General features: G+C 44.7%; 1 protein-coding gene across 2 annotated transcripts in view; it reads right to left on the bottom strand.

Moving 5' to 3' along the window:
• The window catches only part of SPNS3 (SPNS lysolipid transporter 3, sphingosine-1-phosphate (putative)), a 61,947-nt gene that overhangs the window by 13,214 nt on the left and 21,395 nt on the right, over positions 1-27,338 (bottom strand). For both annotated transcript variants that reach the window (XR_012896992.2, XM_006136063.5), the window contains exons 7-9: positions 24,325-24,477; positions 18,982-19,171; positions 10,784-10,849 (exon numbers count right to left, since the gene is read on the bottom strand). Coding sequence is in view for 1 of the 2 variants with exons in the window: in XM_006136063.5 (XP_006136125.2) it covers positions 10,784-10,849; positions 18,982-19,171; positions 24,325-24,477 (409 nt within the window). In the remaining variant the exon portion in view is untranslated. The remainder of the gene's footprint in view (positions 1-10,783; positions 10,850-18,981; positions 19,172-24,324; positions 24,478-27,338) is intronic.

The raw sequence follows: 27,338 nt of genomic DNA, 5'->3' as shown, positions 1-27,338 counted from the left end.
CTTTAGGGCATTTTGTTTTCAAGTACTTGCCATCTGCTCACTTTGAAGACAAAAGCACATAGTGTTCTCTGCACCTCCTGTTTCCAAACTTTATAGTCCAGGATTTTTATTGGTGTGATTTTTGAAGGCAAAGACACATTCATACATACAGCCCAGAGATAGCATACTCAGCCTCAAACCAACTGCAGTCAAGTCTAAGCCAATCTGGAGCCCACAGATACACAGCGATATTACGGTAGTGTCACGAGTCCCCAGCTGACAACAGGGTTCCATTGCACTAGGTGCTGGGTAGCCAGTATAAGCCTATCCTTGGAGATGGAGTGTGTGTTCACGTATCCTCAGCACGTTAGATGAGACTTTATCCTAATAGTGGAAAAGGATAACTTGTATTTTAGAAGTTTCAGGGGGTAGCTGAGTTAGTCAGAACCCAGCCCTGCAATCAGCCACGGTACCAACTCTACCTATATATCTATACAAGTGAATTCATCACTGGAGCCAACAACATAAGCTACCAAATCAGAGGCGCGTTTAACTGTACCTCCAGTAATTTGATCTATGCCATCAAATGCCAGCAATGCCCCACTACTACATATATTGGACAAACTGGACAGTACCTACAGGAAAGACTCAATGGACACAAATCAGATATATGTAAAGGGAACATACAGAAACTTGTTGGAGAAACTTCAATCTACCTAATCACTCTTTAAAAGAGCTCCAGGTGGCTGTCTTGTCACAAACCAGTTCTATAAGCCAAATACACAGAGACTGAATTCATTCACAAATTCAATTCTCACACTGATGACATCCTCAATCGAGATAACGGATGGCTGGGACATTATCAATCTAACATTCATTTCTGTGCCAGGCATGTGGCATATGGGCATCCCTGCCCCTGGGCACGCAGCACAGGAGTGGTGCTGGCCCCAGGCACGTGGCACATGAGTGCTGCCGGCTTCTGGGCGCGCGGCGTATGGACACATGTGCCGGCTTCTGGGCGCGCGGCGTATGGACACATGTGCCGGCTTCTGGGTGCGCTGCGTACGGACGTCCCCACCCCTGGGCACGCGGCACAGGAGCGGCGCTGGGCACAGGCGCGGAGCGCATGGGTGCTGCTGGCTCATGGGCGTGTGGCACAGGAGCGGTGGCAACCCTGGGCATGCAGTGCATGGGCTGTTCTGGCCCCGAGCGCACGGCGTATGGGCAGCCCTGCCCCTGGGCAGACGGCACAGGAGAGGCACCAGCTCCAGGCGCGTGGCGTATGGGCAGACCCACCCCTGGGCGTGTGGCACAGGAGAGGCGCCGAACCCGGGAGTGCGGCACATGGGTGGCGCTGGCACCGGGCACGTGCATGGGCGGCCCCACCCCCGGACACGTGCGCAGCCCCTCCCACAGGTGCATCTGTGGCCCCGCCCCTAGGTGCCCGGCGCCTGAGTGGCCTCTCCCCTGGGCGCCCGGCAGCCCCAAAAGGTTGGGGACCACTGGTCTAGATCCTCCCTGACGTGTCTGTCTAACCTGCTCTTAAATATCTCCAGTGATGGAGATTCCACAACCCCCCTAAGCAATTTATTCCAATGTTTAACCACCCTGACAGGAAGTTTTTCCTAATGTCCAACCTAAACCTCCCGTGCTGCAATTTTAACCCATTGCTTCTTGTCCTAACCTCAAAGGCCAAGGAGAACAATTTTTCTTCCTCCTCCTTGTAACACCCTTTTAGATACTTAAAAACTGCTATCATGTCGCCTCTCAGTGTTCTCTTTTCTAAACTAAAGAAGACCAATTCTTTCAGTCCTCCCTGCACAGCTCATGTTCTCTAGACCTTTAATCATTTTTGTTGCTCTTCTCTGGAACTTAGCCAATTTTTCCACATCATTCTTGAAATGTGGTGCCCAGAACTGGACACAACACTCCAATTGAGGCCTAATCAGCGCAGAGTAGGAGAATGACTTCTCGTGTCTTGCTCACAACACTCCTGTTAATGCAATCGTATGAGCTGCTTATCCTGTGGCCAACACACAAGAGTTACACTATATTTCAGGCATGTGAAATTCATTTTTTCAGTTTCTATTGGCTGCCTAACTCTCTAAATGTGGTTTAATTGGCAGCCTCTTCCCTCCCAAAGCAGTGCTACTTGGACAAAGCACTGTTACATAAAAAAGCAAGCAAAATTTTGTTCCTTTTTTTAAAAAATGAAGGAAAATTAAGGTTGGAGTGAGAGTTTGGGGTTGAGGCAAAGCAGATGGCGTGTGGCTTAGGGCAGAAGGTTGGGAAGTGGGCATAGAGTGGGGGGCTCCTGGCAGGGAGAAGGAGTGCAGAAGTCAAGGCAGGTGGGAGGTGCAGGACTCAGGGCAGGGGGCCCAGGACAGGAGGCTGGGAGGGGACCTTACTGGGACCACCTGGGGCGGTGAGGATGGCACTGCTCTGGTGGTGACTCCTCCAGAGGGCCGGAGTAGCGCTCCCCTACCAGCGCCACCACACACACACCTTCCCCCCACCTGCCACAGTTGCCTCCCCCATGGCATACAGGCTGCCTGAGAGGGGACCATGATCCAAAGACTGCGGCCCCCACCAGCATCCCCCCTCAAGACATGAAGACTGTCTAGGGATGGCGAAGCTCACCCCTCCAGCAGTGCCCCCTGAAGCCTGTCAGGGGATGAGGCTCCAGGGGCTGCCCTTAGCCTCCAGCAGCCTCATCCCATAGCTTGCAGGCTATCTAGAGAGGGGCCAGGTTCCAGGGGCTGCCTCCATCCAGCAACCCACTACACACAGCCTGCAGGCTTTCCATGGTGGGGGCAAAGACTCCAGATGTGGGGCACGGGGGGGAAGGGAGGGCTCCTTATCAGTGTGCTGACAGGCAAAGTGCCAGAGGCCCAGCCCTGCTGGCTCTTCTCTTGGGCTGTGTCTAGACTGCAGGGTTTTTTTGAAAAAAGTAGCCTTTTTTAGAAAAAACTTCACCTGCGACTAGACTACTGCCACGTTCTTTCGAATTAAATCGAAAGAATGCGGCGTTTCTTTCAATGGCGGTAATCCTCATCTCACGAGGAATAACGCCTTTTTTCGAAAGTGTTCTTTCAAAAAAAAAAAGGCGCTCTTGAACGCAAACAGGGCTTTTTCGAAACAGAGCATCCAGACTGCCTGGGTGCTCGCTTTCAAAAAAGCGGCTCACTTTTTCGAAAGAAGTCTAGACACTCTCTTTCAAAATAGGCTTTTTCAAAAGATTCTTTCAAAAAAGCCTTTTTTGAAAGAGACTTGTAGTCTAGACGTACCCTTGGTGCTGCAGCTGCCCCACAGTGGCCACTTTCAGTATCACATCTCGCCTTTCTGTGCCCCTCTCTTCCATGTTATAGAAAATAGTCCCATTCCCAGCACTTCATGTTTTCCAGGCACATCCAAATCCTGATCTTGGTTTAAGTTACGGTAAGAGGAAGCTGCATGTCAAATTTGGTGGTCCTAGCTCTTATGGTTTCGGAGGAGCTCTTGAACAAACGCACTCACAGGTAGACAGACACACTCTAAAATATATAGAGAGATTCTCTAACAGATGTTTAAGGGACTCAGATATTTATCCCCTTTTCCTTAGACAAGTGGTTTGAAAATCCACCCCTGGATTAAGGCAACCCTTGGATTTTACAATGAGATGGGGCAACACCAAAGCTCAGATGTCTATGAGCCACTCTGATCTTTCCAGTAAGCAAATGGGGAGAAGCTATGGAACACTGTATTCCTATCTTTGTCCTCTATGGAAGGACAGTTTCTTCGGCTAAATGATCATGTGCTTAAAATCCTAGATGAGACAGAACCAGACAAAGACACAGCGCTGCATTGTTAATTATTAACATTCTCATAAATATAGAAACGGCCCCTCACCTGAGGGCACCTCATGAAGTATTTAACGCGATGGCTGGTGTTTTTCTTTCCACACCCAAGGTGTCTGCATTAGCTGCTATGAGCGAGGAAGTATTTGTTTCTTGTCTGTGTAAAAGGGAGCTTAATAAGCAAGGCAAACAACTCAGAAAAAGATCTGATTTCATCTTTGACTTGTACGTGAAGTTCATTAACGTGCTTTGTGCCTTTCTACACATCACCGTGCATATAAAGAGATCCCAGAACCCCTGACAGAGGGATCACATCTTTCATCCGTGAAATACAGCTACACTCCACCATCGCATATAACTGCTTCCGCTTAAACTGAAGGTGGAAGTTAGGAAGGCTACAAGGAGTTTTGGCCAAGACCACAGGGTTAACACTAGGGATATAAAATCCCATTTAATTAGCTAACCAGTTAAACACCTTCCCCCACTGCCACTTCCGCTCCACGTGAACCTCTCGAGCCTGCATGGGCTGGGGCTCCGCAGCCCTCCCCTTTTCCCTGCTGCCACTTCTGCTCCACCTGTCCCACCCAAGCCTGCTGACTCCCGGCCTGTGGGGGCTTGGAGCCAGTAGCCCCCGCTCAGTGGCAGCCCGTCAATACAGGTGAACTAGGCGGTCACCTAAAGCGCCAAGATAAATGGCCATTGAGGGCTTTGGAGACAGGGGCGCCGATCGCGCGTTTCACCTAGGGCACCAGTTGCCGGCAGCTCCTCTAGGGCCACTCCTGTCCCCGCTGGGTGCCATGGACAGAGGACTACTCCCAGGTAATCAGTTAACTAGTTACCCATTCACATACCCTTTACCCTAGTTAACACCCACTCTGGGTATGTCTACACTTGCCCCCTAGTAAGTTCGATCTAGGAAGGCTAATGAGGGTGACCAAAATTGCAAATGAAGCATGGGATTTAAATATCCCGCGCTTCATTAGCATGTTCCTGGCCGGTCACCATTTAGCCCAAAGTAACTGCCCACGTCTACATGCGGCAGTGAAACGGTATTCCGAATTAAAGCCCTAAATTGAATTACCTGGTAAACCTCATTGCAGGAGGAATAACAGCTAATTCGATTTAGGGCTGTAATTGGGAATCCCATTTCACTGCCGCATGTAGACGTGGGCAGTTACTTCGGGCTAGTCAATTTCTAAAATGGCGACCGGCCGGGAACATGCTAATGAATCGTGGGATATTTAAATCCCACGCTTCATTTGCAATTTCGGACACCCTCATTAACCTCCCTAGATCGAACTAGGGGGCTAGTGTAGATATACCCTCTCTTACAGAAAGGACCGTACACTATTTAATTACCAGAAGAGGTCAGGCTCTTCATGTAAAAGTTTTATGCAGTTATACCAGTGTGACTTATTCCCATACAGCGGCGGATATAGGGCAGGGCGAGCGGGACAGCTGCCCTGGGCCCCGCGTTCAGGGGCGAACTGGCCCGGTGGGATAGCACACTTTAAATTCCCCCACGCCGCACGGTGGAGGAGCACATGCGCAGCGTGCTGAAACGCCGCGCAACACAGGTGAGAGAGGAGACGCCCGGTGAGAGGTGAAAGGGGCCCCGCGAAATTGTGCTGCCCTAGGCCCTGCAAAATTCTCATCCGCCCCTGTTCCCATATTGGAAAGAAAAATAATCTTAACTTGTATAATTGTGTCCGCACTGCAATTTGTATTACTGTAACTATTTTGGTTCAAAATAAAAACATAGCTATGCCAGTACAAAAAAAAAAAATAGAGCAAACCTCAATTTTACATGTTGAAGAAATCATCAGCAACAGCCATAAGGCTTCCCTCTGCTCCATTCTGAGGCACTAGGTTCAGCATGAATAGACACACCAGAACCAAAGCCCTGTCTGCTGCAACTGACATGTCCAGCTTCAATACCCCTTGTGTCTGGCAATGTGGGACACTGGATTCCTAGCAGAAGTGTTGTATGTGCTTATGAACATGCCTTCTTCCCCCTGGACCATTGTCCTGGTTGTTCACTTTGATAACCAACCTCATACACAAGAAGATACTATCTAAAGCTCCCACACAGATAGAAGAAAGCAACAAGGCAGCTTGGCACTTCTCCATTCACTCAAGTTATGACTGTGGTTGTATATTAGTTCTCTTCGGCTGTGTCTACATTGGCATCCCTTTCCGGAAAAGGGATGCTAATGAGACACATCGCAATTGCGAATTCCGCGGGGGATTTAAATATCCCCCGCGGCATTTGCATTTACATGGCTGCCGCTTTTTTCCGGCTTGGGGATAAGCCGGAGAAAAGCGCCAGTCTAGACATGATTCTCCGGAAAATAAGCCCTTTTCCTGAGGATCTCTTATTCCTACTTTCAAAAGGGCTTATTTTCCGGAGAATCATGTCTAGACTGGCGCTTTTCTCCGGCTTATCCCCAAGCCGGAAAAAAGCGGCAGCCATGTAAATGCAAATGCCGCGGGGGATATTTAAATCCCCCGCGGAATTCGCAATTGCGATGTGTCTCATTAGCATCCCTTTTCCGGAAAGGGATGCCAATGTAGACACAGTCTTCATGTTTGGTGCTGGGAGTGGGGGGACACAAGCTACGTCTAGACTGCAGGCTTCTTTCGGAAGAAGCTTTTCCGGAAGAGATCTTCCAGAAAAACTTCTTCCAAAAGAGAGCGTTCACACTGTCAAAGCACATCGAAAAAGCGATCTGCTTTTTCAAAGAGAGCGTCCACATTGAATGGACGCAGTAGCCACCAGGGCACCTGTGCTTCTTCCTCTTTCCTCTTCTTTCGAAAAAACATTCTCTTCCCCGTCCAAATGCCTTTTTCCGTGTGTCTTCTTCCTCACAGAATGAGGATTGCCAATGTCGGAAAAAAACCTCTGTTATTTTGATTTTCTTTTGGAAGAACATAATTGCAGTGTGAACTTAATAGAAGTTTTTTTGGAAAAGCGACCATTTTTCTGAAAAAAAACTCTGTAGGGTAGACATACCCACAGAAGTTGCTACATTCAATGCATCTTGATTCAATAGCCACAAAAGAGCAGGAGCCTTATCATTCACCCAGCATATTCCTTTGACTGCAGCTCCACAGGTTACAGAATAAATACAGCCTAGAGATACTTTCTGAGTAGCAACACCACATGAGGGAGGGGGGAAAAAGCTACTTTAATGGCAAAATAAGAACAGCCATTCCTAAGTCCAGCCATATTATCAGCAACCGTTGGAACCATATAAATAACAATACATATATAAAATCCCTCAAGATTAAATGATTACTGTGCTGCTCTGTAGCCGAGATGATAGCATTAGTACATTGAAGCCATGTGGCTTTTCAATGCAATGGAATACAATTCCAAAGTTATAGTGGCCTTGCATGAGCCAAGACACAACAAGGGAACTAAGAGCAGATTGGCGTAACAGGAAAATGTCAATTACTGAAGTTTAAAATTGAAGGTTACCTCACAAAGCATACTCAGAAAATAGTTTACTGCCTTTGCACCAGTGGGCACTGAGTCACTAATTAAATGGTAGCAGAGCTCTGCACTGGCAAGTGGGCAAATTAAAAGGGTTGGAACTGACTGATGAAGAGTCACCTTTTACTATGGCAAAAGGTATATGAAAAGTGTGGCTTGCTTGGTCTTTCAAGTTTTTAAATTAGCATTCTGGTTTGACATACTGCCTAAGGGTATGTCTACACTAGCCCCCTAGTTCGAACTAGGGTGGCTAATATAGGCATTCGAACTTGCAAATGTAGTTAGTCGAACTACACGCGGCAGTCAGAAGTTAATCCGAACTAATTCCTTAGTTCGGATTAACTGTTATTCCTCCTGCAATGAGGTGTAACAGTTAGTCCGAACTAAGGACTTAGTTCAGATTAACTTCTGACTGCCATGTGTAGCCACGGGCAGTCAGCTCGAGCTAAGGGGATTTAAAAATGGCGCCCGCCCGGGAACATGTGAATGAAGCTCAGGATATTCAAATCCCGGGCTTCATTTGCAACTCCGGTTGCCTACATTACCACCCTAGTTTGAACTAGGGTGGTAGTGTAGACATACCCTCAGAGACTAGGCCATAAAGGTTCCCAGTCGGAAAGTGTGAGGGTGCACTCATTGTGAATGTGAACCAGAGGCGGATATAGGGCAGGGCAAGTGGGGTGGCTGGCCCAGGCCCCGCGCTTCAATAGGCCCCCGGCACCCAGTCGTAGAGCAATGCGGCGGAGCAGCCGGGCAACGAGGGCCCACACAGCTGCCTTGGTGCGGACGCAGGGTGACTGAGCCAGGCGGTTGCCCCCAGCCCCAGCCAGGAGGGACCCAGCCCACAAGCTGCGCAGCATCAGGCTGGCAGAGCGCTCTGCTTGGGCCACTCCTGGGGGTGGGAGGATGACAGTGGCAGGCTCGTTTGCTGTGTCCGAGCTCCCTTTCTCGGCAGGGGCCAGTCGGGGCAGCCTCTGTGGCCCCTCCTCTGACCCTGCATGGAGCCTGAGGTGCCATCTGCTTTCCCTCCAGCTGCTCTGCAGGCTCCTGAGAGGCTGCTGGCTCGGACACAGCAGCCAGCCCCATCTAAACCAGGTCAGGATTTCCCTGCTCCTCGGGCGCCTCGCTGCTCCAGTGTCTGAGGCTGGAGAAGGGGCTGATGCTGGGGAGAAGCCCTTTTTCCACCGGTTGTTAGAGACCCAGCTGTCAAAAGAGCTAGACAGCTATAACAGACTTAAATACGAATGAAAATGTTTAATTATTAATGCAGAATTTTGTTTAAGAATGAATTACAATGTAATTAAAATAAAAAATTATCCCACTAAATTAAGTTTCTATCAAATTTACCCAAATCACATGTAATATGAAAATAACCTTCAATTTGTGCATTTGATGCCTTTTTTCTATTTTTTCTCCAAAGGAGGCCCGTGAAATTGTGCTGCCCTGGGCCCCGCAAAACTCTCATCCGCCCCTGATGTGAACTCCTCTATAGAGTGACAATGTTAGCAAACAGTTCCTGCTAAAGAAAAGAGTCACGACAATAGCTTCCACATCTGGAAAGGAGACTTCACTTTTGAGAGGGGATTTCAGTAGACACAAGTTGTTACTGACTAGGCAGAGAAAGCAAGCACTGACTTACTGAACAAACTGACAGAAGGTGTCACCTGAAGGCAAGAGCTGATGGAACAGGTGTCCACCCGGACACTAAGGCTACGTCTAGCCTGTAGGGCTACGTCTAGACTGCAAGCCTCTTTCGAAAGATACTTCTTTCGAAAAAGAGCATCTAGACTACAAACAGTACTTTCAAAAAAGCAAGCTGCTTTTTTGAAAGAGACCACCTAGGCAGTCTGGATGCTCTCTTTCGAAAAAGCACAGTTTGCATTACATAGCGCCTTTTTTCGAAAGAGCACTTTCGAAAAAAGGCATTATTCCTCGTGAAATGAGGAGTACCACCAGCGAAAGAAAAGCCGTGTTCTTTCGATTTAATTTCAAAAGAACACGGCTGTAGTCTAGACGCAGGTGAAGTTTTTTCAAAAAAAGTAGCCTTTTTTCGAAAAAAAAAACCCCTGCAGTCTAGACACAGCCTAGGCTTTTTTTGGAAGAAGCTTTTCCAGAAGATAACTTTCAAAAAAACTTCTTCCAAAAGAGAGCATCCACAGTGCCAAAGCGCATCAAAAAAGTGATCTGCTTTTTCAAAAGATACCGTCCAGACTGAATGGACACTATCTCACATGTAAGCTGTGATTACTATGGGCGGAATGGCCACCAGGGCACCTCTGCTTTTTCCTCTTTCCTCTTCTTGCGAAAGAACTCCTTCTTCCCCATCCACGCACACCTTTTTCCGAAAGAGCTCTTTCAGAAAAAGGCTTCTTCCTGATAGAAAGATGTTTACCAATGTCAGAAAAACCTCTCTGTTCTTTCAATTTTCTTTCGAAAGAATGCAACTGCAGTGTGGACATAATTGAAGTTTTTTCGGAAAAATGACTGTTTTTCCGAAAAAAAAAACCTCTGTAGTGTAGACATACCCTGGCTGTCAGCACTAGTGATAGCAAAAGTATATTATTAATCTCACTTGAATAGAAAGGAATCATCATCCCTCTCTCCATCACAGATGCTGCCCCATGATCATGAACACTCCAAATTCATGCCAAGAATATGCTGCCCGAATCCTACGTTGTGCCTACCTAGGATCTCTACATAGCAGCAGCATAGCAGCAAAGCCATTGATCTGAGGGTCTTTCAAGTTCATGCTCCAAGTGAAGTTACTGTCACTGAGCATGATCCTTCATTTGTATCTTTCGAAGAGATCACTAAAGACAGTATAATGTCTGTCTACAACACTGGTGTTCACTCTTGGAACACTTTTTCCCCTTCCAGAATGCTTAGCAGTTTCATAAAACTCAATGTCTTTAAACCTCTGTTTTCTAAAGAAAATCTTGAAATTAGCAAGCAAGCGACTCCATTTCATTTCACCACGCTGTCAGTTATCAGCAAATTCCTCCATACCCCAAAATAGTGCACACAGCTTTCAGCATTTACAGATCAAATTAATAAACAGCGCCACATTGCCAAAGTGTTAGAAAAACAGTGAAGTTCCGCATACTATTGGGGGTTCCAGTAGTGACACTGCAAACCCAGGAGAGTAACAATGCATATTTCATCAGACTTTCCTAATAAGCAAGTTTTCTTTAGAAAACAGAGGTTTAAAAACATTGAGTTTTCCCCATTTGGATTTTTTATTCAAAGCCATGTCAGCACAAACATAAAATATTTGAATACGGACAGTGAAGTGGAGTCTCTTACTGGTGCAGGGCCAACTTTTAGTGTTAATGGGATACCAATTGTAGTGTTCTTAAGAGGAAACAAAAGGCTTACCAGTAGAAGCAGGTGCTCTGAGTACACAGATTTGAGAACAGAATTAAAATAATCAGCACAAACCATACAACTACAGGAAGAATGAATTTAAGCTTACCAGTAGTATGTCAGCCACAATGGCCCAGTTTAAGGATAAAAGGAATTCTCCAAGTGCAATAAAAATCTGAAAGAAACAATAACCAAAACATAGCAGCATTGTATGATTTTTCTGTACAATAAAGTGGCTAGATGAGTTCACTGAAGTGCAATTACACTTTGCTGTTGTAATGAGAGGTGTTGTATATGAAAATCTCTTTCTAAACCTTAACTAAGAATCCTAACACCTCCTGAGATATATTTAAATAGTGTCACATTTTAAAGATGGAGAAAAGGAGACACAGTGACTTGGCCAACATTACACATTGTCATTGGTAGAGTCAGGGACAGGAGTCATGAGACCTCACTTCCCAAAATCTCAGATGCACCAAACATAAAGGGTTTACGTGTAGTAAATGGGGAAAAGTATTTCAGAACTCAGGGTATGTCTGCACTTGCAGCCTATTTCGGAATAGGGCTGCAAATGTAGGCATTCGGAATTGCAAATCAAGCCCAAGATTTAAATATCCAGCACTTGATTTGCATCTTCCCAGCCGGGCACCTTTTTTTTTTTTTTTTTTTTTTTTTTTAAATTTACAACCCCGGAATAACTGCCCACATCTACACACGGCAGTGAAATGGGTGTTCGAAATAAAGCCCTATTTTCAACTACCTGTTATTCCTCCTGCAATGAGGTTTAACAGGTAGTTCGAAATAGGGCTTTATTTCGAACGCCCATTTCACTGCCGCATGTAGACATGGGCAGTTATTCTGGGCTTGTAAATTTCAAAAATGGCGCCTGGCTGGAGCGATGCAAATCAAGCGCAGGATATTTAAATCCCGGGCTTCATTTGTAATTCCGAATGCCTACATTTGCAGCCCTATTCCGAAATAGGCTGCAAGTGTAGACATACCCTCAATTAAAAATCCCCAATAACAATACAATAAAATACAGCAAAGCAATAGTGCAGAGGGAGATCCCCACAGCGCGATGAGTTTTTAAATGAGCTCCACAGAGGCAAAGTTTGAGTACTCCATTCAGAGGGCTCTTCCCAAGAGCAAGGGAGGGACTGGCTCTTAGCCATAGCCGACCCAGGCTCCTTGAATTGCATTCCTTTTATGGTGCCCTGTGGGAATTCCCTAAGTCACTGCAGATGGGCCATGCCACACTTCCCACCATGGCTGGGTCCCTAATAAATCTTATATCTGCGGTCTTGGAAAGTATTAACCCTGTCCTTGACAGCCCCTAGTTATAGGTTTAAATCAGGTTGTGTGGACCAAGCAGCATCTGATGGAAGTACCACAAGATTAAAAAGTTAACCTGTAATAAACTATCTATTTGGAGCAATTTCAGAAGGCAGCTTCTGACTTCAGGACAGTGGCCACCGTTATGCTAACTGTAGCACTCTGGTCACTTAGGGAACATCCACACAGCAGCGTTATTTTAGAATAACAAAATGCGCATCTACACAGCAAGCCATTATTCTGAAATAATGTCGAGCTGAAGGACTTCTTATTGCAACTACTGTAACCCTCATTTCACAAGGAGTAAGGGAAGTCGAAGGAAACGTTCTTCCTGCGACTTCCTGTTGTGTAGACAGTGCCAAAAGCTGAGTTAAGCCAGCTCGACTTCAGTTATGTAATTGAGATAGCTGAAGTTGCATATCTTAATTCGACTTTTGCCCTGCAGTGCAGACGTGCCTTTAGGTAATGGCATAACAAAGAAGATTACAGTATTAATTGGAGGCAGTTAACCTGTTATGGGAGATCCTTGACACTTGGACGCAATGATTGGGCTAATGAGGTAATTAGCTGAATAAGGGAATCTATGTAATTGACAGGAAAGAAGGGCAGAGCTGAGAGATTGAGCTAGGTAGAAGGCTTCTTCTGACATATGCCTTGACGTGATGCTTGGTGATGCTAGGAATCTAAACACTGAAGATACTCCGTTGCTTTTCCCCTCCATGTGTATGTGTATATTGTGACTATTCAACAGTACAAATACGGCACTGTAACTTATGGGGTAGCTGCCTGGTCACACCTGTCCTTGCAGATTTGGATTGCAGTCTCTTTTCCAATTACAAATTCTGCTTTTATGGGTTGTGATAGCCCATAAACTGTACAGACATGTTTTCTGTGCTGCTGAGGAGCAAGAAATACTTTAATTATAGCACATTGGCCCAAATGAAACATGCCTGTTAATATGGGTAGCCATATCATACAACTTTGCCTATTTCAAGCCATCCAGCAATAACCACAAATAGTCTAGCACCCTGTGAACCATTTAAGTATATCAGCCCTTCTCTGCCTCAACCCAAACTACTATGCTTTCGTTAATTTCTCCCTAGACAGTCCTAACTGATCAGGTGCATCTACACAGCAGGGCTTAACTCGAAATAAGCTACGCAAATAAAACTATGTTAATTCCGTAGCTCAGGAGTTCTCAAACTTTGTGATACCGCGACCCCCCTCTAAGTTGCTTGTGATCCCCTGGGGGGTTGGGACTCATAGTTTGAGAAAGTCGGGTGTAGCTTATTTCGAAATAGCTTATTTCGAAATTGGGAGCATTTACACAGCACTTATTTCGAAATAGAGCACTCTTCCTCCGACCTCCCTTCCTCCTCGTGCAATGAGGGTTACAAGAGTCGGAGTAAGAAGTCCTCCAGCTTGACAGTATTTCAACATTATTTTGAAATAACTGCTAGCTGTGTAGAGGCAGACTAAATTATTTCAAAATAAGCATTATTTTGGAATAACAAAATGTGCATCTACACAGCAAGCCATTATTTTGAAATAATATTGCTGTGTAGACATACCCATCATGTGCTAAACATGTCCCTTACTTCTCTTTAGTGGTGCCATGAAAATTCAGCAGGATCACTGTTTGTAATTTGATACTTTAGAATCACTGCAGATTGAGGGAGTAGGTTTCAGCACTGGAACAAGGCTCTGTCCAAGTGTTTGCATACAGTTGAGTCCTGCTGTGCAGCTTAAGCTATATGCAAATCCATCCATCCTGAAGCAGCTTATAAGAGACAGTGCAAGTTCAAGTGATGTAGAGAAGAGACACTAAAAGAAAGTTGCAGCTCTTTTGGATCTAGAAGATCAGGGGCTGTCTCTACACTGGCATGAATTTCCGGAAATGCTTAAAACAGAATAGTTTTCGTTATAAGTATTTCCGGAAAAGAAGCGTCTACATTGGCAGGCTGCTTTTCCGGAAAAGTCCTTTTTCCGGAAAAGCATCTGTGGCCAATGTAGACGCGCTTTACCGGAAAAGAGCCCCGATCATCATTTACGCGATCGGGACTTTTTTCCGGAAAAGACTACTGGGCTGTCTACACTGGCCCTTTTCCGGAACAGTGTTCCGGAATAAGGACTTATGCCCGAGTGAGAGCAGAATAGTTTTTACGGAATAGCGGCTGATTTTGTACAGTAGAGCATCGTAGCTTTTCCGGAAATTCAAGGGCCAGTGTAGACAGCTCGCAGCTTATTCCGGAAAAGCGGCTGATTTTCCGGAATAAGTGGCCCAGTGTGTAGACAACCTGGGTGTTTGTGTATGTAAAGATTAGAACCAAAGAACTGCAAGAGTTCTGGACTCTTCAGGTACATCTACATCGCAACACTATTTTAGGATACCAGAGTATCCTGAAATAGCTATCCCGTGTCTTAACAGCAAGCCCGTTATTTTGGGCTCACTATTCCAATGTCCCTGTAAACCTCATTCTATGAGGAGTAAGAGACATTTCAGAATAGCGCTTTATTTCTAAGTTTGGCGCTGTGAGGGGGGAATGGCTCAATCAGAGCTAGAGACAATATTGCTTGTTTCGTGGCAAGTCAGCTCTCATCTGTTAATAAGTATAATTATATATCCAAGAGCTTGGAATGTCTGTCCAAAACAACAGGGAAAGCCCAGCTATTGTACTGTTCAGACCACAGAGTCAACTGAGAGCTAGATATAGTACTAGGAGACAGCAGTTAATTAAGCTGGAGTGGTTAGAAGATTCCATAGCAATAGGGTTTTTATTTTATTGGGATTATGGCTGTGAGTGAGGTATCTATATTCTTATATAGCTCTTATAAACTAGGCTAAATGCTGTACCATGATATTTAAACTTGAAATGAGATTTAAGAATGTCCTGCTATATAAGTCAGTCACATATCTTGTAACATACCATTACACAAAAAACTTTCCATGACTGTCTTCAAACTTCATTGCAACAATGGCTTGCAAAACCAGATCATATATGCCTGCCATGAAGAATAGGCTAGATGTGTCGCTCCTGCAGCAAATGAAGTCAAGAGGTTGAACCAAGGATGCACATTTGGTCTATTATTTAAAGTCTTAAAGACAGTTCCCTCCTTCCCTCAACATTAGGTTTTACATTAGTGGCCTTAAATACTTACTGCATATTTAGTGCAACTACAGTATTTGGGCAAGAACTCAGTAGCCATGTGTACTGTATCAAAGGAGTTTTGTATCACTTTCTTTGCCCTATTTCTTAAGTCCCTTTTCTACCCTATGCCTCATCCCTCCCGCCACACTGGATTCCAGCACTGTGCCCACTCCAGTTGTCTTTTTCTTTCTGTTTCCCTTTCCAGTCCCTGACAAATAGTCAGTTTAATGCCTGATGGTAGTTTCCATGGCACACTGGCTACAATTTCAATTTGAGGGTACTGTCAGCTTTGAAGTAAAGATCTTACATCATCCCTAGAGAGTTGTGAACAGGAATGACCACATGCTGAACATCTGTCTTCCTGGGGTTCCCTATAAACATCCTAGAAAAATCTAAATCCCAGGTGATTTTTTTTCTAAAGAGATTCAGAAAGCCATTTTAAGGGCAGCGGGTTTGCTGTTACATTGTCAATTGAAAAATAAATTAGATGAAGGAATCAAACTTGTGCTAAAATCAGTTCCAGCAAGACAGCTTGGGAAGAGTCAGAGTAGCATTGAATGGGCTGGTGTAAAAAAGACATTGTGCCTCTTTCCTAAACAAAGTAGAATGATCACGTGGGCAAGAAGTGGACATCACATGTCATGGAGAGGGACTAAGTGCTGACCACAGATTAAATCCCAGGATTTGCAACCGTCTGCAGTTGAGAGAGCTGCTGCAGGTTGGCTCAAAATTTGGCTTCACTGGGCAAACTCTGTCTTTAAGTCAAGAGAGGTGCAGCCCTCACTGTACTCTGGCTCTTGGTAAATAGCTAATATTCAAACATAAAGCTTAGCAAGGTACTAAGGAGACAGCACTCACTGCTACAGCCAAATATACTCCTCTCTTTTCAGCGTAAGGAAACTTGTAGCTTTGCATGGTGGAATAGATTCAGACAGGTGATCCAAAGCAAACACACCACTTCTTGAGATAGAACAAAATTCAGGGACCTTTGTTGCAATCTGTACAAAAACTAATTTTGAAATCAGGAACTGCTAAACTGCGCTGAGAGAAAGCAGAGGAAAGACACAGTTCTCATGGCTTTGTCAATCCAGCTGCCAAAGGGAAACACTAAAAAAGTCTTGAAATATTTCCATATCAAATTCCACGAGAAGTTTCTTGTATGTTTGGATAGAAAACACAAGGCTGATGTTCACCCTCCAGCTACATACAGCCAAAGGAGCCTTCATAATTTATTCAAATGAACTGAGCAATGAGGCAAGCACTCTTAAGGAACTATGGCTATGGCTATACTACGGGGTTTTTCCAGGATACCAGAGGTAAACCACTGCATCCAGGGAATGTGTCTGCTCTTCTGCTTTTTTTTGTGTGGAAGAGCAGATGCTATTTTGGAAGCCATGTCTTCCTCCTCCATGAGGAAGAAGGGCTCTTCTGAAAGAGGAGACTTTTCTGAAATTTGGCCTGAGCCTCATCCGAAAAAGCTATCGGAAAAAGGTACGCAAATTGCAGAGCGCAAGTTGCATACCTTTTTCTGATATATCCCTGTAGTGAGACATAGCCTATGTGAAGCTTGCAGTTTTTGCCTCAATAGCTTTCTAATAATTTAAGTACAGACTAGTTTGCTGGTCACCATGTGTCCGAATTAACATGATCAAGAAAGCCAGCTTCTCTGCCTGCTTCCTACACCATGGAAAGCTCCAATTCAGTGGGATCTTTGAGTCAGATGCATCGGCTGGCAGTCCATCTCAATTCTCACATCATTATGAGATTGAGATGGAGTTTGTAAAGAAAAAAACAGAATGGTAGGTTTAGGGAAGGGAAACATTTAGGCATCTTATAGATGTAAGAATCAGAAAAAGCAAGTGGCAAGACTATACAGATCTCAATAAAATAAATAAATAACACTATAGTCTTCTACATAGAGAACCTGCAGCATTAAAAAACCCACTAGCCTCTACGGAGGGGGGCGGAGGCGGGGAAAACTATGTCTCTCTATATCCCACTCTGGGATTGAAAGCTTGAGAACAGTGTTGGATGCCAGCCCCATTTAAGGGAGGATTCTTCCAATACATTTTAGAAGAGATGATGGGATGTTCCCCTGCCCTTTAAAACTGAGACTTTTGTGGGGGGGGCGGGAATCGTTCATGATGATTTTCACCACATGATGCTCAGTCATCATTTGATGTCTCATGCAACAACCAGAGAACAGGAGATGACAAATGTCTTTGAGCAAATTAATTTTTGTCCAACCCTGCATAGTCAAAAAGAGGGGGCAGGAAGGAGGAGCAGGACTATGACAGGCTGGCAGAATCATTTATGATGTTTCTTAAAGCTAGTGGACTATACGGTAGGAATGTAAGCGACTAGTCGACTAGTCCTTCTAGGGGAGCAGGAGCCGGTGCCAGGGGGAGTCCCAGACGGGCTCTTAATACATTAAAAAGGCTAAAACACAGCAGGGGAACCTGGCACGAGCTGGGAATCAGCTGGCCCGGCTCACACTCGGTCCCCCCAGCTTTTAAATGTATTAAAGAGTGGGGCCAGGAGCTAACCTCGCTGTGGCTCCCCTGCTCATTGACTAATCGGCTAATTGATTGATTAGTTAATTAACCTATATTTAGCATACCTAATACACAGTTATAATTCTGTGCTACCCCTTTAGGTGTAAAATGTCTGCGTGTGGCAGGATTGTATTTGAATCTGAGATAGAGGTTCTTAGAAAGCAGGCAGATTCTCAAGACAATTATATTCTCTGTCATTTACTGCTACACAACTGAACCTTTAAAAAAAAAGTCAAGTCCACATTTTGCTCTGTGTGCATGAAAATTTCATCTGTTTCCTCCTTTAAGTGTTAGGGGGTCTTTCACTGGAATTTTAGACTGCTGAAGAGGTAAATGGAAAACCTTTTTGAACAAAAGCTATTTTTAGAAGAGAAAAACCCTGTGATAGCACCATTTTTGCAGTGAAGTGTTGATTACTGTAATTAACTTTACATGGATCCTATTATTTATGTTAATTCTGGTAATGGTGGATCTAGAGTCATTGGAGAGGATTTGGAGTTCTTTCATAACTCTTAATGAATTATTTCTAAACTAAGGCTTGCATTCAGTTCATCTTCTTAGGGAATTCCTGCTGCTACTTATCTCTCTTGCTAGGTTTCAGCATTCCTCTTCGCTGACAGAAGGATTTAAGCTATTTACACATCTACACGGGTCTAAGAAAAGCAACTAGTGATTTTGGGCACCCAACTTACTGACTAAATTCTTTAACAGGAACTCTGTTTATTGCACAGTGCCAAGCGCATTGTAATTTTAAGCATTCTAGGAGAGAAGAGAAATAGTACTATACATGACAGGTTGATTTAATTAAACACCAAGTTTAGGACTTTGTGCCTAAAAATACCTATGGAACCAGAGGCAATCAAACCATGCACAGCTAAAGATGCATTGTAGACTTTTAGCAAGAAGGCATCGTAGGTTGACTAAACTTACCATTCTCTTCAGTACAAAGATGCAGTGCATGGAGGTTACAAGTCCCAATCTGCAACATCCCCTTTTCCATACATGTTCTGACTGTTCAGATTAAAGGGGAACTCTGCACAATGGGATGTATTCCCTAGGCTGCACTCTGAAGTCAAGACTACAACCACCAATGGAGTTATAGCCCCCTGCGCAGCACTTGGCCTGTGGGCTACATTGTGGCATAACATGAGTCATTGCAAGCTGTTAATTAAATTCCTTCAACTAGACCATTCTGAGACCTGCACCCTGAAACCCATCCGTGCTATCTTACAAAACCATTTGTCAGAGCTACACACTTTATCGATACTTACATAAGCAGCATGGATGCTTTGTGAGGCCAGCATGATAGACAGATAGAGACATGGGGCGAAGGACAGCATGCCTACAGCACAGATCAGAGGGTCAGCCTTAGGGTTTATCTTCTTATATCTCTTTGCAATTACTCCCCCGGTGATGACACCAACAACTCCTGTCACGATGGTAATTGCTCCAAATATTAGGCTGGCAGTAAAGCAAAAGGATGTGATGAGTAGGGAAACGAAAGCACATTAAGAGAAAAGAATCTGTCCAAGTGCCTATCATTCATCTGTGACCTCCACTTCTCTTGTATGTCTCTGAGAAACGTTACAAGCTTCTTTTCTCTCCCCACCCTTTTCAAGGTGTTTACTGCACAAAGCCTAGAAAGATTTCAATGGAGAAATCAAATCTGGGCTCCATTTTATCCAAGTCTTTCAAGACTAAAGACATGCCTCAGCATCTGATAAATTGGACCTTGCTCCTCTGCTATTGATGTCCTGTCCACCAAAGCAGTGATGTGCCCATGCATAGAGCAGGTATTATCACCTGTTTCAGAGGAAGGGAGATTAACGACCCCCTGGGTGTTCTGTTAATAGGAATTGCCTTAGAGAGCCACAGATTCAGAGGCATTTCTAGCTGTCTTGGCCATACCTATGAACTGAGCTACTCCCCACCCGCAGTGCAGATGGGGTAGCTTCTGCTAGAACTCATCATAACCATCAAATTAATCTGGCTCGCATGGGACATTTCTCTCATCGCTGGATACACCAAGCCTAGTTACATGACAGCCTGGGGCAGACTGAAGAGTTATCCAGCTGGAACTTCACCATGTAGAATTTCAAATGTCACTCAGTTTCCTTTCATGTGCCCAGGAAAGCTGAAGTGCTCCTCTGAGGAACAGCCCATTGGCCTTCTTGCCTAATTGCTCACAAGACTTGACTTGACTGTCCCAGATGAGAGTCTGATGATGAAAATAAACTTCCTATGATAAAGAAGATTCTGGTGTCCCTGAGTGTTTAATCTATCATAGCCCTCATGAATGAAGTAGAGACAGAAATGCAGCGTTCCTAACAGAAGAGGCTATATCTATTCTGCAATGAGACACCCCTGGCTGGCTTATGCCAGCTGCCTCGGGCTCATGGAGCTGTTTAATTGTGGTGTAGATGTTCAGGATCATTCTGGGGCCTGGACTCTAGGATGCTGAGAGGCTGGGCTGCAACCCAAGCTCAAACAACCACACCACAATTCAGCAGCCCGAGCCTGAGTCAGCTGGCACAGGCCAGCTATGGGGGTCTAATTGTAGAGTAGACATGCCCTTAAGAAGTTGTGCCCTTTCTTGGTGCTCCCTAGCTCTAAGGCTGGGAGATCTGAATTTGTTTGTGATGCCAAACTGCAGCACACTGGCTCTTACCATTTCTCCTGGATGATTAGGAGGAAATTAGTTACTAATTCTACACTAAAAAGGAGAAGCAATGATTGACAGCTAACTCTAATGGGCAGCGTTCATGTGTGCCTTATCACTAGGGATGTAAATGATTAATGAGCTAACCACTAAGCCTCATCCTCAGTGGGTGAGGCTTACTAGTTCCAGTTAATGGGTAGGGGCTGGAGCAGCTCCCCACCCGCCGTGAGGCTATGTCTACACTCATGGCTTCTTGCACGAGAAATATGCAAATGAGGCTAAACATGGACTATCGCCAAGCATCATTTGCATACCTAATGGGCCACCATTTTTGCAAAAGTGGCTCTTGCACCAGAAGGAGCTGTCTACACTGCCCCTTCTTGGGCAAGAAAAACCCTCTTGTGCAATGTCGCTACACTGATTATTTTCAGGAATAATGGCATTGCGCAAGAGGGTTTTTCTTGTGCAAGAGGCAGTGTAGACAGCTCCTTCTGGTGCAAGAGCCTCTTTTGCAAAAATGGTGGCTCATTAGGTATACAAATGTGGCTTGGTGATATTCCACGCTTAGCCTCATTTGCATATTTCTCACTCAAGAAGCCACGAGTGTAGACATAGCCTGAGAGTGCTCCGCCGCAGACAGGGGTTGCTCCTGTTGGCCAGCTGGAGTCGCCCCTGTCCGTGGTAGGCCCCTTCCAGCCTCCCCTACCGCAGGTTACCCACTGACTCTGTGTGAGCCAGCTGCAGAGTCTGCAGTGAAACCTCTCTGTCTCCAGTAGGACTGATCTCCTGTAGCCCTTTGGCCTGACACAGTCACAGTAAGCAAAACAATAAAACCATGCATCCACACCCTCAGTTTGGAAAAAGGTACTCAAAATACAAGGGGAAGTTTAGCTTCCTTCCTTCCCTCTCCTGCCTAAGTCAGACTCTGCCACGTGGGGAAGAACACTCATTTCTGCAGCAACGATCTCTAAATAATATGAAACTTTCAACTACAGCTGTGTGAGTAAGTAATTTTCCAGTTCACTAGCAGTCCCCAAAAATAATAATTTTAATTTTACAACCAAAACATTTTTACATTTCAACTATTTTAAGATTTTTGCTTTTTAAATAAAATTGCAATTGTGAAACACAATTAAAAATACAGTTTTTAAAAAAGTCATGTAGACTTTGATTTCTAGAATGGTATTTGCTTCCCTCCATCCCCCAATGGAACCAATTCAGCAAACCAACAAGAATACAGAAAAAAATGTTTTGGTGCTGCCAAATATGCATTTTTCCACCAGACCAGGTTTCCGCTGAAAGATTTCTCCCAGCTCTAATTCTAAGATCTGCACAAGGGCAAATATGCTTCTCCTCCAGTTACTTGCAGGTAAAGTAACCCAAAGGTCTCTCATTGAAGGTCTCTGATGTCTGTGAATCTCTATTAATATGTAATTTGGACAGGTCCTGCCAGTTTCACTGCCTAAACCTGTGCTGGCCAATGCAAAAAACCTGTGCACTGAAATTCTGATTGTTACCGTCCGGGATACCTCAAACAATGAATTCTGAGCCTTCTGGCCTGCTTCCTTGAAGTTTCTTGCATCTCACAGGCACCAGGACTTGATCAGGGGTCTACTGATTTTCTTTACTTTATTCTAACCCCTCTACATGGATGAAAAGCATGGCATATCACTCAGCCCTTGAAATATCCTGAAAGGCTACGCAGGGCTGGATTAAGGAGGGGGCAAGCCGGGCTAGCTGGGCCACTGCCCGGGGCACCAACCTATGGGGGGCGCCTGATGGCAGCTGTAAGGGCGCCACACGCCCGATTGCAGCTGTAAGGTGCGCAGCGCGCCGGGGGGTGGAGCCACGCATGCGTTGCGCTCCCGCTGCCCGGGGCGCAGGAATGGCTCGAGCCGGCCCTAAGGCTAAGGAATGTAAAAGAAGGAAATTGAAAATGCAAATGAAGCACAGATTTACAAATATCACACTTCATTTGCATAATCACGTTCAATCACTTTTTCAAAAAAGGTTTTTTCGGGGGGAAAAAAGCAGTCTCGACGCGCTTCTTTCAAAAAAAAAATTTTTTTTGAAAGAACCCGTAAACCTCATTTTTTCAGGAATAAGAGTTCCTTCAAAAAAAAAAAAAAAGAATTGTGGTTTTTTTTTTTCAAAAGAACGTCTAGACTTTTTTTTTCTTCCGAAAAAACCTTTTTCGAAAAAGTGATCAGACGCGATTGTGCAAATGAAGTGCGAGATTTGAAATCTGCGCTTCATGTGCATTTTCGATTTCCTTCATTTACATTCCTCTTTCGAAAGATGACTATAGTCTAGACGCACCCTAAGTGCAGAAAGTCCAGGAGGATTGTCTTCCTCCACCCTGAAAGAGGAAAGTGTTCTGACAACATCAAATCCAATGGAATGTCAGATGAAAATTTACAGCCTCGCTTTCCTGCCACCCGGCTGGGACACAAAGCAACAAATCCCTCTTCCTTCTAACCCCGCGCATTGTTTTGTGAAGGTACCTGATATTTTATCTGAATTTCAAGATCTGTAATAGAAAATTCCTGCTCAGAAGAGCTCTGCCTGCAGAAAAATTATTGATTGGTGGGAATTACCTTATTTTGTTGTAAAAGATTATGGTTCTGTGCCAGATGAATCAAGCCTGATTCACACTGGCATCACACTGACTCTGCCACTTTGGCAGTTGATTGGAATGCCAAAAGAGCAGGATGTCCACATTTTTTATAAAATTATAAAAGCTTTAGAAAATCTGACCTATGGGGGAAGGTTTTAAAAAATCTGGGCATATTTAGTCCTGAGAAAAGAAGATTGAGGAGGGAACCTGATAACAGATAAGAGGACAATGATCAGTTGTTTTCCCTGTCCACCAAAGGTAGAAGTAAACTCCCTTAAACACTGAATCTGAACCTCATGCTTAAACCCTTCTCCAGTCAGCAATTTTTCATTACCAGGATGTTTAAATTACTGCTCCCCTCCAACCCATGTATTCTAATACCTATATAGATGTGATGCTATTAGAAAGCCCTTTAAGAGAATACGTTTATTTGAGATGCTCCCCAAGAAGCCAAATTAAGGACTTGTCCACACACAGAATTTGCATAGATTTAACTAATTCAGTGTAGTAAAATCTGTGAAAGTCCTTGAGGGAACACCTGTATGGTATGTGTGTGTGTAAGCCTGGCCTTTAGACTTCTATTTCTTGCAAGGGAAGCTGCTTGTTTAGGACACCCATCAGGGATTCAGTGGCATCCAAGTAGTGATGCTCTGCAGACCAAGAGCTGATACTTCTTTGTAAGGAGGGAGCTAACGCCAAGCTGACGTAGTACCACCTTCTAGGCACTGTTCAACAGAGTTAGCATGTGGCCCTGGATTTCCCTTACTCCACTACGAGTCAACTCCATCTGGGAGAAATCATCATCAGGGCCTTTCACTCGTGGCCAATTTAAAGCCTTTATTCAGCTCACAAATGGTACACGAGACAAGTCAAGGAATCTGAGAGGCATTTCAGGAGCAAGGCAGCATCTTCTCTTAATTGGGTTACCGTCTCATTTGGGATGAGGCGAAATCCTTTAGGGCACCCTAATTCAGCAGATTCTTTTGTAAAAAGTGTACCGTTAGCCATAATATGCACAGTTCATAATAAAGCAATTTACACAGAGGAATTTTATCCCCATTGTAAGGAAGGCACAGCGGCATCAGTTCCGGGCTCCATTACATACTACCTTGGGTGACCTTGGGCAAGTCAGCTATCTGACTCAGCTTGTCATCGGTAAAATGGAGCAATACATCAGCACTGATGCCTCATCTGCCTTCTCAATAAGTGTTCACAGCCACATCCCACCCTTTGTCTTTAGGAAGAGACATGATAGTCAGTAGCACTGAAAAATCTAGAGTGTTCATACAGGCATTTCCTATGTCCTAGCTGATCTTTTCAAAATGAAGTGCACCTCACCTGTTGGAAGAACTGCATGGCTCCTGAAGGCATGGGGGTACAAGGTCATGGACTAGCTGAGCCCTGTAAAGGAACAATGGCATCCAAAGTCCCAGGGCTCCAGTCACAAAGCTAATGGCTGTCACGCCCAACGAGGACCATATGAAACTTCGGCTGTCAAACCAAAAGAAATATTTATCAGTGCTATGATCAATAGTTTAAACAAACAGGGCATGGGAAGAAAGGGAAAGTCCAGCCTGGGTATCTAGTGTTCTAAGTAATCAATATGAATGGATTGCTTCAGAGAGCTTTCAACAATGTGGATAACTTCCTTATTGATTATGAAGATCGCTTATGGAAAAGATCAAATCTATAGACACTCAGACCAGCTTTCACAGTGTTGAAGTCCATCTTTCGTCTCTTGCAGATTCATACAGGATATGAAGGAATGCTTCCCTTACAGCTGGCTGGAAGCAGGGAGAGATGCTGTGTCTATGTAAATATAGTTTGTTCCTGCTTTGCTTAGATTAGTTACATATTCAGTAGATGGAGTGTATTTTGCTCATTGGAATCAACTTAACATGTGACCCAACACCAGCTCCGTTTGTATTCAATGCAGCCATAGAGGAAATATGGTTACCAATGTTTGTAATTTTGTGGAAATACACAAAAGCAGGAAGGACTGTGCTAAACTGTTCCAAAGGAAAGGTGAACAGAAGGAACCTTGCTGAGCAGTGGCTCGACTCTCAGGCTACGTCTAGACTACATAGCTCCATCGACGGAGCCAAGTAAAATAGTTTATTCGGCATAGTCAAAGAAGCGGGGATTTAAATAATCCCCACTTCATTAAAATAAAAATGGCCACCGCTCTGTGACGATGATCAGCTGATCCGGCACAGCGCGGCAGTCTAGATGCATCGCAGTTGAAAAAGGAAGCATACCGGAGTTGTCAACAAAGGCTCCCTTTGTTGACCGCGCCGCGTCTAGACTGCCGCGCTGTGCTGGATCAGCTGATCATCGGCACAGAGCAGCAGCCATTTTTATTTTAATGAAGTGGTGATTATTTAAATCCCCACTTCTTTGACTATGCCGAATAAACTATTTTACATGGCTCGGTCGACGGAGCCATGTAGTCTAGATGTAGCCTCAGAGCTCTGTCAGAGCAAGAGGGGATGAGGGAAGGTTATTCTGATCAGGAGGCTACATACTCTCCCTTGCCTGAACTGGTTTGACCTTTTCCCCATACTGTTCAAAGAACAGAGCTAAATAGGCATCATTAAGAGCCTCTTTCCTATGTTAATTGTGTTGGAGTTGTGTTTCTTCTATTCTGCTTGCTAAGAGCTGAAATCCCTGGGAGTTGAAATCCCTTGAGACAGATGGGCAGAAATCACAGCCAAGAGATGGATGGTAGCAGGTAGCTAAAGCGGATGGTGACCAACAGCAGTAGGGCAGCTAGAGAGGTGCAATGAGAGGCTAGCAGGGAGGCAGTGGAGAGCAGTGAGCTAGCGGATAGCAAGTGACCAGCGAAGTGAGTAAGATGCATCTTTACCTCCCCTCATCCAGAATGGGAGGTGAACTCTGCAGATGTACCTCTGAACTCTGGGTCTGCACTAACCAAGGGCAGCAACTGTGAGTGAGATGCAGAGAAGAGTTGGGCATGTGAAGGGGACATTGACATTGCTGGACTTGAGAACAGCAAAGGAAAAGGACACTGCCCAACCTACTTGGGGTAAACCCTGTTTGTGGTGCTTGCCCAAATGAATGCCAAGTTACTTCCCTCCCTTTTATTACAAGTTTCTCTTCTACACTCTGTGCTTACAAGTGGGAAAGCATTGCCTCTCAGAGGTGCTCAGGGGCAGTATGTGAATTCCCTAAGTTACTGGGGTGGGGGGCTCGAGCCAGATCTGTGTTGGAACCCCTACATAGAGAACCTGCACTTGGCTGCTGCTGGTTCCATCTGGCAGAAAGGTCACAATACCAAGATTTCCTGCAGGTAGGCGTTGAACCAAAAAGGACAGTGTTGGAAGGTGGGTGAAAATGCACAGAGTGCACAGAGCTCTGCATACTTCAGGCTGATTTCAAGTCTGTTCTCTTGCCAATGTAAATAAGCATAACAGTTCAAATAGTCCAATAGTTAAGGAAGGAGTTGAGAAGTTAAGTGTTTCTGTATCTAAAAGTATCATGAAAGTATAAATTATTTCGTAACCAGAAAAATTTTCAAGCAGAAGGGTAAGCAATGTAACAAGCTGCCTCTACTGCAGGGGTGTCCAAACTTTTTTCAAAGAGGGCCAGATTTGATGAAGTGAACATGCGTGAGGGCCGACCATTTTGCCTGACATTCTTTGAACCATTAAAATTAAATGCAAATTAACTATTTTATGCAAAGTTTATTGCAAACGGCAAACGACATAACACCAACTATACATGTTGTGTCCAAATATATTTATAACTGATTTAGACCAACTGACATTAAATGAGATTTTACAATGTATTAATCTCAATTGAAAAAAAAACTTGCCTACACTAATGTGAAGGGTGAAACTGAGATCTGGACTGCAGTACATAGGCTAGGTCTGGTTCAAAGGCAGTGGTTTTGATGCGCAAAATGTCACGCAGGTGAGAGTCACTTAGTCTTGTCCTCACGCGGTTCTTGTTAAAGTTCATAGCAGAGAATGTCTTCTCACACATATATGTTGAGCCAAAAAAGCTCAGCATTTTCTTAGCCAAAGTTCGAATCTCTTGAAATCGGCTCTTATCCAGTTGGCGGTAAAAGTTCACAAGAGAGAGCTGTTGGTGACGACTGCGTAACTCGCTGTCACAATGCAGCTCAATGAGCTCGAGCTGCAGCTGATCTGGAGCATCCTCGGGGTCAACAGAGAATGGAGAGGAGAAAAGGCTGATCTCCTTTTCAATAGCTGCAAAGTCCTGAAAGCGCCGTTTAAACTCCCCAGCCAGAGATGCAATGTCTGCTGCATACCTGCTCGTTTGCGCACTGATATTGTCCTGTGGAAAACTGTTCATTGTTTCCTGCAACG

The sequence above is a fragment of the Pelodiscus sinensis genome, chromosome 21 (assembly GCF_052426305.1).
Source record: "Pelodiscus sinensis isolate ZL-2025 chromosome 21, ASM5242630v1, whole genome shotgun sequence".
Lineage (NCBI taxonomy): Eukaryota > Metazoa > Chordata > Testudines > Trionychidae > Pelodiscus > Pelodiscus sinensis.
Note: the sequence above shows the minus strand (reverse complement) of the source record. Positions and strands in the feature narration are given on the sequence as shown.